Below are 12594 nucleotides of genomic sequence, written 5' to 3'. Positions count from 1 at the left end.
AGGGCAATTCTATGACTAGGTATCTTAAATCTTATCTATAGAAACACCAAAGGAGAAGGAGAATAAAGCTTTAATTGGCTTAAAATGAAAAAAAGTAGCAGTCACTCATTTTGTCCAAAAGAGAATAATGTTTAGTATTTTATGCGTGGCACAGTGACTTTGTTTTGTCTTAGACAAAATTATAAAGTGGCCCCTTTTTGTCTCATTTTAACATTGTCTCAGAGTGACCGTGACTGAGATGGTATTCTATGAGATTTTTTTATATCCAACAAGAGAATAGCATGACCTAGCTGGGAGTGTCAGACTGCCTTGAATAACTTTGAGGTCTAGCTGGGATGTCAGATCAGTTCTGAAAGTCTGGGGCTGCTTTTCTCCCTTCAGGTTTGTAAGATTTTCATTGGCCACATGGTAGGCACACTTATGGGAGTTAGAGATGGTATTATTGGTTGGTTGATTAATTGATCAGTCCATTGATTTATTAGTATTTCATTCCACCTGTGAAAGGTTTGAAGCAAGGAAAAGATATTATTTCTACTTGCATAGGGAAAAAACAGAAATTAAGGCATGCCCCAAGGGAAGTAAATAACAAGCACAGAGCAGTCTCTTGACACTGTTCTTTTAGAAGTAGTAAATGGATTCTTGCTGATCAGGAAAAATAGAATAACTTACTTCCTGGGAGGCTCTATTTATAATCGCTCCATCCTGCAGCAAAAAAAATCAAGGACCCTTACCACAATTGCCACATTTTTTCTCCTCTCTGATTATTGCCAAAAAGACTACCACTTCTTTCTAAGAAAATAAAAAGGAAACTTCTGAGAAGCTGTAATTTGGGACTCCCTTTGCAGGTGCAGGTAATAAGATGATGTAGTGTTCAGAAGAATAGGAAAAGAATATTATAGTTGCAGAATCCAATAGCCTCTATCCACAGGTCTATTTGGATTTATTACAGCCACACAGATACAACTGATATTTCTTAGGCTCCTACCAGTCAGGCACTGGTCAAGGTACTTCCACAGACATTAACTCACAGAGTAATCCTTATGATAACTCTTTAGAGAGGGCATAATTATACCCATTTTATAGCTAAGGAAACTGAGAGAGTATTAATTTCCTATGACTTGTAAAGAAAGTTCCTGACTATAAACCCAGGGCTTTGTCTATTATATACAGCTGCCTACCACTTGTCCCAATCTGGAATATTATCCTTACTTTTTTAAGTATTTTCTAGAAACAGATTACTCAACATTATAGACACGGCAGTTCCCTCACTGAAACCGCATGAACAACCTAGAGGAGGGAATTGTGTTGTCGTGAACATCACAGGACTGGCTGTGGAGAGGGGCTAACAAAGTCAGGCGCCAAGACTTCTACCATACCAGATTTTGAGGGGAAATGAAAATATCATGAAAATTTCTTCAGCTTACCCTGTGTACGACACAGCCTGGCTCATTCAGACATAGTCTATCTTCACCTTTCAGGGGTTGACTAATTTAACAAGTAAACAAATCCAAAAAAACAAACAAAGGTAGTTCTTCTTGTTAATTAACTTGGTCCAAGCAGCCTGGGTACATAAGCACGGTGTTGTACCCACGTTCCCAGTGCCCTCCGCAGCCGATGCAGGGTGAATCAGCTACTTTTTTTTTCCCTTTTCTTTGCTCCAGCTCAGATTTGTGGCACGTAAACATAGTTTCTTCTGCACAGAGAAGATACGTAATAAACGGTAAGTAACAATGAAAGGTAAGTAACAATATAATCTGATTAAATATGTTAGGTTTAGCATAAAATGGTGATGGCCCTCCCAGAATCATTTTCACACCATTCCTGTTCCCTCAACAGCTTTGTTAAGTCTTCCTGACACAAAATTGCTCTGAGAAGAAATGGTTTTATGTAAGGGTCTGTTTTAGTTTTTAAAGAGTACTTGGCTGATGCTTGGAAAATGGAGTGTAGAAGGGCAAAAGGAGGAGGAGGGAGCTCTGTTAGGATGCTGCTGCAGAAGTCAGGGCAGGGGGAAGGGTGACAATTTGAACTTGGGAAATGACAGTGGAGAAAAAGAGAAGTGCATCAATATGAGTCGTATTTTAGCCACAGAAGCAGCAAATCTTGCTGATGAATTGAATGTGAGGGGCAAAAGAAAGAAAGAAATGTAACATTACAATAGACTAGGCCAGGAAAAGAAAGTTCTTGAACATGAACTAAACCATTGAAATTACTGAAAATATTTTGAGATAATGGACAAAGTGACTACCTCAAAATATAACCTTTTAGAAACACCCTCCAAAACATCTTGATTAAAAATGCCCAACCACAATTAATAACAAATTCTTTTAACTTACAGAGAACTGGGTGACTTTTCTCTGAGTTAGTACTACACCTGTAGACCTAAAAGGGTTTTTTTTAACTTTATAGAATTTAAAGTCCATAAGTCACCTTCATATGTTACAGTATGTTTTACTTTGAGTCACTCCTTCCATCATTAGCAGTTTACATACTCTCAGGGCTCCAACACTCATTAACAGCCCCATTCAAAGAACAGGGTTTGGGGACAATGGTTGCTTCAGAAAGTCCATATTCTGAATATTTTCACTTGAATGAAAATAGTGTAAAGTAATCCAAAAATATATCCAAAAAAGATGAATATTTGCTATCTGAAACTTAATCTCTGTCCCTAGTCACATGTCCTTAAAATCAGGGAGGTAGGAGGGGAAACTACATTTAGAAAAGGTCAGTATGTGGTACAAGGACCAGAATCTGTTCTTCCCACAGCTGAGGCATTAAAAGTCCTGAGGTAAAATAAGACATAAACTAGCAGGATCTTAGAAAATTTTATTGGCCACATGAGTCCCCCTGTCTTGAAAATCATGTAAAATCCAGAACTGGATCTAGAACAAAGATGGAAAGTTTGCATACATTTTATAAGCTCCAAAATAGTAATTAGTTTGCTAGTCCCCCTTCACTAATTTTCTTCCTTTCCAAATCAATAAAAAATAAACTTTAATGAACTACTTTTCCCCCTGACACCTTCTGCCATTTATCCAGAGAAGTCTTACCATTTTTGAATATTCCACAGATTGTTGTCAGACTCCTTGCATAACTATGTCAACTTTCAAAAATATGTTATACTTTATTGATTTGTTGATTGATGCTATATTCCAGATAATGGAAAATAAATATTTTTCATATTCCTTATGCATGCCCTATTTGCAAATGGCTATAATAACCAAGTCCAAGGTATGAGCCCAGTATTATTTAACAAAGATGGATTTTTTTTAAACTCAGAAAAACATAAACCCATTATGCAAAACTATAACCATCCAAAGTTATTCTGCCTTAATGTGCTCTCAAGCAGTGATTTGGAGAGGAAGCAAAAATTTAAAGTTTTCTCCTTTATTCAAGTTTCCTGCTAAACTTACCTTAACATTAGATCAACAATGTCAGGTTCCACAGATTATATAACTAGAATAGGAACCAGTGGACTTTGCAGACTCATATTCCCAAGCCAGACAATCAAAGACCTGTTTCAACAAGACAAAACTAATGCTGATTCTATCCCTTGGTTGTATCTACCCTTAAGGGCTGGGAATCTGTTTTAACAGAAATGAGATGCAGCTATTTCCTACAATTAATTTCAGTGTTTTACTCCTGAAATTGAAAGACTGAATTACCAAATAGCATGAATCAATGAGTTAGTCAACTATCTTAAAAAAGAAAATTGATTCCAAATAGTCCCAAGGGTCCCCTGTTCCACAGCCAAATAATCCGAGTCATCTTTTCCCCCAGTATTGTGTGGATTTGAGCTCCTTCTGGGCACTGAGAAAGTGCATTTATTCACTCATTTTATGAATATTTATTGAAAGCTTTCTAAGTGCAAAGCATTATGCTAATTCCCAATCACCTCTGGTAAAGTAACTCTTCAAACGGATTTTGAGCCTGTAACAAAGTTCTGTTTGAAATTTGCTGCTCAGCAAGATGATCTTGAGTAAGTAAATTCAATAAATTCTCTCTTGGTGGAGACACATAGGAAAAGTAAGAGAAACAGTGAAGAAATGTCTGGTTTAAATCATAAAGCTGGTCACAAAACTCACCTAGATTAATAAAAAACTTCCCAGAGTGGCTATATATTACATCACGTGTTAAAGTGTTTTCCTAAACCAGGATGGGGGACAGTATTATTGCTTCAGGAATATTCTCTCTTCAGAGCAGAACAGTTTTCATGTAACCACCTACTCTGAAAAAAAAAGTACTGCCAAGAAAAGAACTACCCAGTATGGTATTACCAGAAGAAAGAAAAAGAGAGAAGTTAAAATGCAGTCTATATGTCATTCCCCAGGCTCTCGTAACATTAGAGAAGGATATTGACAATCAGAACTCTCATATACAACCAGTAGGAGTGAAGTGCAATAACTATGGAAAACTGTTTAGTTTAATCTTCTACAGTTGAAGATACACATATGTTAGGATCCAGAAATGCATGTTCATGTGAGCAAAGAGAGATAAACTATATGATCGTAGTAATATTACTCCTAAAAGGCCCAAACTAGAAATAAATCCAAGTATTCATCTACAGTAGAATGGTTAAGTGGTGGTTTCTTCACACACTGTAATACTATAGAGCAGTAAACGTGAGCAAACTTCAGATACATGCAACAACAGGAATTTCACAAACTTACTGTTGAACCAAAGAAACCATTCAAAAGGACAATACTACGATTTCATTTATGCAAAGCACAAAAACAGGCAAAACTAGATATTTTTTTATTCTTTATGGGTCCATATTTAGTTATTAAATTATAAAGAAATTTGAGGAAGTGATGATAACAAGGAAAAAAGAATGTTATAATTGGAGAGACAGAGAGGCAGACATAGTGCTGAGGATGGAGCATGTGGAAAGAGTCTAGGAGTCAAATGATATTCTATTTCTTGACCTCAGTGGTAGTTACAGTGGTGTTTCCTTCATAATCATTTATTAAACTCTATATTTACATATTATGCCTGTTTCCATAGATTTCTCAATAAGGAAACTTCTGTGTCTACCCACTGATACAGACTTCTCATGTATTTTATAGACCAATGAATATTGTCCAACAGGACAATATTTCAGGATTACACAAAAATAGTCACTATTGATGTGTGTGTTTATTCCATTCCCTAGGATGCCTTAAATGTAACGCTGAGTCCCCACTGTCTTTGCACCATCACGCAATAATTGCTGGAGCTTTTACAGCTCACAGACACATGAAGATCTTCAGCAACCCCAGCAACTCCAGCACCATCTCTGGCTTCCTCCTCCTGGGCTTCCCTTGTCCCAGGGAGGGGCAGATCCTCCTCTTTGTGCTCTTCTCTGCTGTCTACCTCCTCACCCTCATGGGCAACAGTTCCATCATCTGTGCTGTGCGCTGGGATCAGAGACTCCACACCCCCATGTACATCCTGCTCGCCAACTTCTCCTTCCTGGAGATCTGGTATGTCACCTCCACGGTCCCCAACATGCTGGCCAACTTCCTCTCTGACACCAAGGTCATCTCCTTCTCTGGGTGCTTTCTCCAGTTCTACTTCTTCTTCTCCTTGGGTTCTACAGAATGCTTTTTCCTGGCGGTGATGGCGTTTGATCGATACCTTGCCATCTGCCGGCCTCTACACTACCCCACACTTATAACTGGACATCTCTGTAACATCCTTGTGGGCAGCTGCTGGGTACTTGGTTTCCTTTGGTTCCTCATTCCTATTGTTTTCATTTCTCAAATGACCTTCTGTGGATCTAGGATTATTGATCACTTCCTGTGTGACCCAGGTCCTCTGCTAGCCCTTACCTGTCCCAGAGCCCCTGTAATAGAGCTCACTATCTCCACCTTAAGTTCTCTACCTTTATTTATTCCCTTTCTCTTCATTGTGGGGTCCTATGCTCTGGTCCTGAGAGCTGTGTTGAGGGTCCCTTCGGCAGCTGGGAGAAGAAAGGCTTTCTCCACCTGTGGGTCTCATCTCGCTGTAGTTTCTCTCTTCTATGGCTCAGTGATGGTCATGTACGTGAGACCAACATCCAAGCATAAGGCTGGAATGCAGAAGATTGTGACTTTGTTTTATTCTGTGATTACTCCACTCATTAACCCTGTAATATACAGTCTGAGGAACAAAGATATGAAACATGCAATGAAGAAATTGCTGGGAACATAAAATTAAGAGTCTTAGTTTAAAAGATTTTGAGAGACAGAATCTATTTTTAATTTCCTTATTTTAAAAAAAAACTAACTGGCCGGGCACAGTGGGGCACACCTGTCATCCTACCCCAGTGAGAAGCCCCAGCTGGAGAATCCCTTGAGCTCAGTAGTTTGAGACCAGCCTAAGCAAGAACAAATCCCCATCTCCACTAAAAATAGAAAAAATTAGCCAGGTGTGGTGGCATGGGCCTGTAGTCCCAGGTACTCAGGAGCCTGAGGCAGTAGGATCGCTTAAGCCCAGGAGTTTGAGATTGCTATGAGCAAGGCTAACACCACAGCACTCTAGCCCCAGCAACAGAGTAAGACTCTGTCACAAAAAAAAATAAATAACATATTACTCAGTTACTCATATTATTTTTTAACTTTCTACACTGTAGTAGATTTTTTTCCCAAAAATTTTTAGGGCTTTAAGAGATCTCTTCATCTTCCTAATTTAATAAATGATAAAGCTATAGATTGAAAAAAATTGAGTTAAGTTTCTTGGGGAAATATAATTAAAAACAAATCTGCCAACCCAGAAAACTTTTCCATAAAGGTAAAAGAGAAAGAATACAAGTTACTGCATAAACATTAAACCAGAATGTCATGTGCATCACAGACAATCCCCTAAGACACTGCAAAGATAGAAGGACATCTGGTCTACAGCCATACCACCCTGAACACACCCAATCTCTTCTGATCTCAGAAGCTAAGCAGGGTTGGGCCTGGTTAGCACTTGGATGGGAGAAGAACATCTGACCCTTTTTGTAGCAAAGCAAATACAATCCATGACGTAAACATTCTCAAAAAAACCAATAACTAGTACTCAAAAGGACTTGCCAGCATGATTTGTCACACATAGTTCGTCCTAGATTCACTCAGTAGTTGAGGTGGCCATCTATATTTGCTAGTTGGTGTTATACAAAGGAAAAATAAATTCATATCTTTATGACAGGAAATAATTTTGCAACTTGGAAGTTAGGCCACCAATGTTAGGCACTTACCCTTTCACAGAAACTGGGAGGTGGGAGCACTGTGTTCTTTGTTCCCAATTCCTTGACAAAGATATTCCTGGGTCAGAAAGCTGGCAAGAGGCTTATTTAGCTTTTAAAAGATTTATATACAGCTTTTGAAGAAAGAGAAAGAACTTAATTAAGTTTTCTAAAGTAAATACTCTAAGCAAAGGGAGAGGAGAAAATCTCTTCCCTTATTTTCAACAGGGATAATTAGGCCTCTTATTTTTTACTTGTATTTGCCCTTACAAGTTACACAAGGTCATAATCCTAGAGCAAAACCTGAAGTTTTCCATTACCCTTTCAACAACAACAAATTGTCTTTACTCCTTTAGTTGAGCTTATATTTCTGTCTTCCAGAACATTGATCATACTAAGATCAATTATAAACAAAAGAGTAATATCTCTGATACATACATATATATATAATCTTCAGATCAATAAAAAAAATCATTGGTACAATAAAAATGCAAAATATATAAAAAAGTCAATAATAATGGATATTAACATGTGAAAACATATTCTATTTTATTCATAAGAAGAGAAATATAGACAAAACAATGATAAATATACCTTTTCCCCCCCAATAACCTCAGCCTAATCTATTTTCTTTTTGCCTACTTTAAATTTGAAATATCATCAGCAAAGTCCAAGGTCTGGGAGGTTGAAAGACACTTTCAAAGGTACTTTCTCTTGTGGTAGGTTTTAAGGTATGAAAGGTTAAAAGACACCTCTGTCCTAAGGTCTGGGAGATGGAAAGACATTTCCAACCAAGAAGGCAAACTGGCCAAGTATGGGGGATGCCTGCTGTTAGAAAGGGAAACAGAGTAACAGAAACATAATGATGCATATTTATGTGGAACTTCAGAGGATTTTATGACTGGAGTTCTGCGATAAAAGCTATTGAAACTTTGTGTATATGGGTATGTATTTAGATGTGTTTTGGGTGTGTAAATGTATTATATATTAGGTCTACATGGTACCAAATTGTTTTATAAATACAAGGAGCTCTTATAAATTAAATAAACACAAATGCTTTTCAAGTTCACATGAATTTATTAATCTTTCATAAATAAGCTCATTTTAAAAAAAATTATTGGTAAAACAAAAATAAAAATGTCCATGACACCTGAAATATGTTAGAATTAAAAAAAAACTTAAAAAAAAAGAAAAATGTCTTCAGAATTGTCAGGATATATTTTTGTCTGGGCATTTTCATATCTGAATGTCTCAGGGTTTCACACAAAGTTAGAAAAATATAAACCCAGCCAAAACAAAATTATCTGTGGTTGTGTGACTTTTGGTAGCTAAGACTAATTTAATATTGTTAGTATGATGAAAACAGTTAAATCTCCAGAGTTAATGGCAAAAATACCCATGTGTTTAAAATCAGAGGAGGCCCCGTCCCCAAACCCATAACTGACACCACTCACGAGCTGCCCAGTGAACAGCTTCCTGCACTGCAGCCACCACACCCTGTGTTACTTTGCTAAACTTCCCTCGGACACCTGGTAGACACTATGAATGTGCTTAGAGACTGATTCTATCTCATGCCATCCCTGAGAAGTTTAGGGCTGGAAAAGATAGTGTTTTCTACTCTACTGGAAAACACAGGCAGGAGTCACCATGGGTCTCTAGAGAAGACAGGCCCCAGAGGAAAGGACGAACTAGCACAGGGCAGTCTCCTAACACTGTTCTCCTTCTAGCGCTGGTAAATTGATTCTTACTGAGCAGAGGAGCAGGGCCCGCTCCCTGAAGGCCCTGCTTATAATCCCTCCATCCTCCTGTAAACACTGAGATCTTCACCCTTTTGCTCCTTGATGGATACTGTAGACAAGACCATCTCTCTTCTCCAAGAAAACCAGACACTGGCAGGGAAACTTCAACTTTGAATTCATCCCTTGTCCACGAAAGGAGATGATGTAATGAACAATGTTTCCAAAATTTGTAAAGTATGAGCTATAATTCAAACCTTAGTATTCTTACCCCGAATCCATATATTTTCTATGATGTCATAGCAGCCTAACACTTCTCATAAAAGGGAAAATGGTTCTTCTTTTCAGGGCTTTGAAGAAATTAAATGGGTGTGACAGTCTCTGGTCCAGACCAAATGAAGATGGATGTGCTATTGTGATCAGGCCAATAATGCTTCTAAACCATTGTGCCCTTTTGGACTATCCTTGGGAAAAAAATAAATTATCAGAGAAATGCCTTTCTCTCAGATAACATAGCACAGGATCTGTCTAACCTAAACTACATCTATCCCAAACTTTCAGAAATATAATGAGAGTGAAGGTGTTGTTTTCTTGTTTGGAAAGTTAGTTACTCTGTCCAAGCATCCTGTATACATAAGCACAGCTTTGACACCACTGTCCCCATATTCACTCTCACTTCTGCAGCCAGCTCAGGGGCATCTGCCTGGCACTTTGGACAGCTCCAGCTTAGCCTTGTGCCAGGTAAACACCACTGCCGCTCTCTCTCCAGAGGAGCTGAGGAAGAAAAGGTGAGTAACAACATGCTCTTCTTAGAAATACCAGTTTTTCTTCATATTCTGTTAATGGAGTTAGATCAAGCATAAAATGGTGATAATACACAGAGAATCATTTTCACAGCCTTCTTGTTTTCAAAGCTTTGTTGGAAAATTGCCAGAGCAGGAGCTGGCCTGAATGTTTTGGCTTCATGTATAACTGAGAAACTGTTCAACTAATGTTTTCATATTAGACATAAGTATAACTAAAACATCACTTCTAGATCCATGAAGTCTTGATATCATGTAGACTTGGGGAATACTTAAAATAGAAGTAAGCATTTTATAATGAAAAGAGATTAAAAATCGTATACTCCAAATCCCATTTCATGTAAAGAAAATGAAGCTTACAGAGGTTAAAAGATTCCACTAGAGCCACTAAGCAACTTTGTCACAACGCTGAAGCTAGAATTTCCGTCCAGCTCTCCCTCTCTTACTTCTACACTCAAAATGCAAGACCACATTTATCTTTAACAATCAGAGAGGAAATTACATGGGGTGGGACATGTTCTATCACCCAGAACATTCAATTTCCCATTGCATTCTTTGAATGGAATTCCCCTCAAGTCCGGGCCAACACTTCTAGTACCCTCAGGTCCTTTGGACCTTTTCTTGTATATTTCATTTCCTCAAATTTCACCTGACAAGTTTTTTGAAGTTCAAGTGAAGCAATTGATAAATATCTATCATCGATGTATATTCTGTTTTTAACAGTGTAGATAATCACTTCTTTAACAGATATTTGTGAAATAGCTACTGTCTTTGTCAGACTGTGCAGGGCACAAGGGATAAAAAGTGAACTTGAAGGACAGGAGCAAAGACTCTGAGTCCTCAAAGTACTTGGCTCTTTCTAGAAAGCAAAATTCTAATGTTATATTGCTGAAGTGCTGTGTGAAGGAGTGAGGTTTGTGTGTGCTGTGCATGTACACACATGTATGTGTTTGTGCGCCATTGTTCCACAAATGGATGCTCTTACTCTCCTTTCCCTGAAAACATGCAGAGCAGGGGTAGCAAACTACGGCCAATGAGCAAAATCGGCCTATTTTTCTATGGTCAGAGAGCTAAGAATTATTTTTACATTTTCAATGTATAGTTTAAAAATCAATAAAAGAATAAGATTTCATGACACATGAAAATTATATGAAATTCACATTTCAGTGGACATGATTAAGTTTTCTTGGAACATAGTCACATGTATTTATTTAGATATTGTCTGTGGCTGCATTTGTAGTAAGACGGCAGAGCTGAGTAGTTTCAACAGAGACTATATGGCCCACGAGCCTAAACTATTTAAGAAAATCTTTCCTGACCACTGGTTAAGAGCATTACAGAGGTGAATGCCTTTCTACTGAAATGTTGGCTAACGTGTGTGTATTCCAAATACGCCCACTCCTCAGTGGGACCAGGAGAGCTCTTGGGATGATGTACACTCTGTTACCCCTCTGCTTGCCAAGTGTTTTCTCCAATGAACCCTATTTTATATTTGAGTGTTTGCATTAGTGGAGTGTGTATGTGCCCCCTTTGTAAAACAATGTGTGTGTTTGCAACTGTGTGTCTGCAAGAGAGAAAGAGAGTTTGATTAATAGAATCATTAGATGAAGTTGGACATATTAAAGGGGTCAAATCAAAGACCACAGTTTAGGGGGTTTATTTTATCTTAGTGCATTGAAAAGCTAATTGAAATCTGTGTGCAAGGAAAGGGACAGACCTAATTTCCTTTTTCTAAAGAGTCACTCTGGCTGTGGCAAGTAAACAAGTTGTAGAGGAGCAGGAGTGGAAACCGGAGGCTGGTTAGGACAGCGTCACATGGTCCACGGGAGAAAAGATGGTGGCTTGAACTAGGATGTTGGCAGTGCAGATGGGGAGAAGTAGGCAGACATGAGAATTGTTTGGAGACAAAACTGACAGAAATTGTTGATGAATTAGATGTGAAGGTAGAGGAAAAGGAGGAGACACTACACTGAAATAAGTTCCACCTGAAATAAAAAAAGGGGTGACTAAGCATTTAATCCAAGGGGTGAAATTAATTGATTGTTAAGCAGACACCTACTCTTAAAATGAAATTTCAGGAGCACCAGCAAAAAAAACCCTATCCAAAAATAGCTAACCATTATGAGTAACAGTTGGTTTTAATTAATCATAGCAAAGTGATATTCCTCTGAATTGTACTTGTCATATAGACTTACTCTTTTTAAAATCCATGAAGGACCTTCACAGATCCAAGCAGAATTCTTCTTTTGTGTTTATATTCATCAGTAAGTCATTAGGCTTATTCACTGGACTCATGTGATGCCAACATAACCTTTAAAACACCCTACAAAGCCCAAAGTCTGCTTCAAAAATGACTCACTGCTTAATGTCCTTGGTCATGAATGAAGCTGGTACAGATGACTTTACAAAGAAAAAAGTTAGACTCTTCTGCTGTCAGCTTGCAACTCCCCTTTAAGAAAGATAAACATCTCAGAAATTTATTGGGGTCCTACACTAATAACTGTAAAAGCAGAGAAGAAAATAAAAAGACATAGAACATGGAAGTTTACAGTGCAGGTACCAGAACTATCCCACCCTGCTCCCACCAAGAGCCAAGGCTATTAAAACCATGTTTCAGTTATATGCATTAAAATAGAGTCTGGAAGAATCTGTGGAAACTATATTTACCACAAGCATCTTTCATGCCATGAGAATCAGGTAACCCTGAGTTTAAAATCACCCAGAAAGTGTTTTTTAAAATTACATATTGTGTTATAATTACTCCTTCTGTCCATCCCACACCAAGCAAAATTGCATTCCTCCTCCAACAGGAAACTCTAAGCACTCACATCCATGCCTGAGAAACATATTAGCTTAACTACTGTCACCTTTT

At 38.0% G+C, this 12594-nt stretch overlaps 1 protein-coding gene across 1 annotated transcript; it reads left to right on the top strand.

Moving 5' to 3' along the window:
- Positions 1-5190: 5190 nt before the first annotated feature.
- LOC123640560 (olfactory receptor 11G2-like) lies at positions 5191-6168 on the top strand. The gene has a single exon (XM_045555170.1). The coding sequence runs from the start codon at positions 5233-5235 to the stop codon at positions 6166-6168; it is 936 nt and encodes a 311-aa protein (XP_045411126.1). The 5' UTR covers positions 5191-5232.
- Positions 6169-12594: the final 6426 nt, after the last annotated feature.

Source organism: Lemur catta, chromosome 1 (genome assembly GCF_020740605.2).
Source record: "Lemur catta isolate mLemCat1 chromosome 1, mLemCat1.pri, whole genome shotgun sequence".
NCBI lineage: Eukaryota > Metazoa > Chordata > Mammalia > Primates > Lemuridae > Lemur > Lemur catta.
This window is presented reverse-complemented; position numbering and strand designations above follow the sequence as displayed.

Coding starts and splice junctions, on each gene's coding strand:
- LOC123640560 (XM_045555170.1), top strand. CDS start 5,233: ATGAAGATCTTCAGCAACCCCAGCAACTCCAGCACCATCTCTGGCTTC.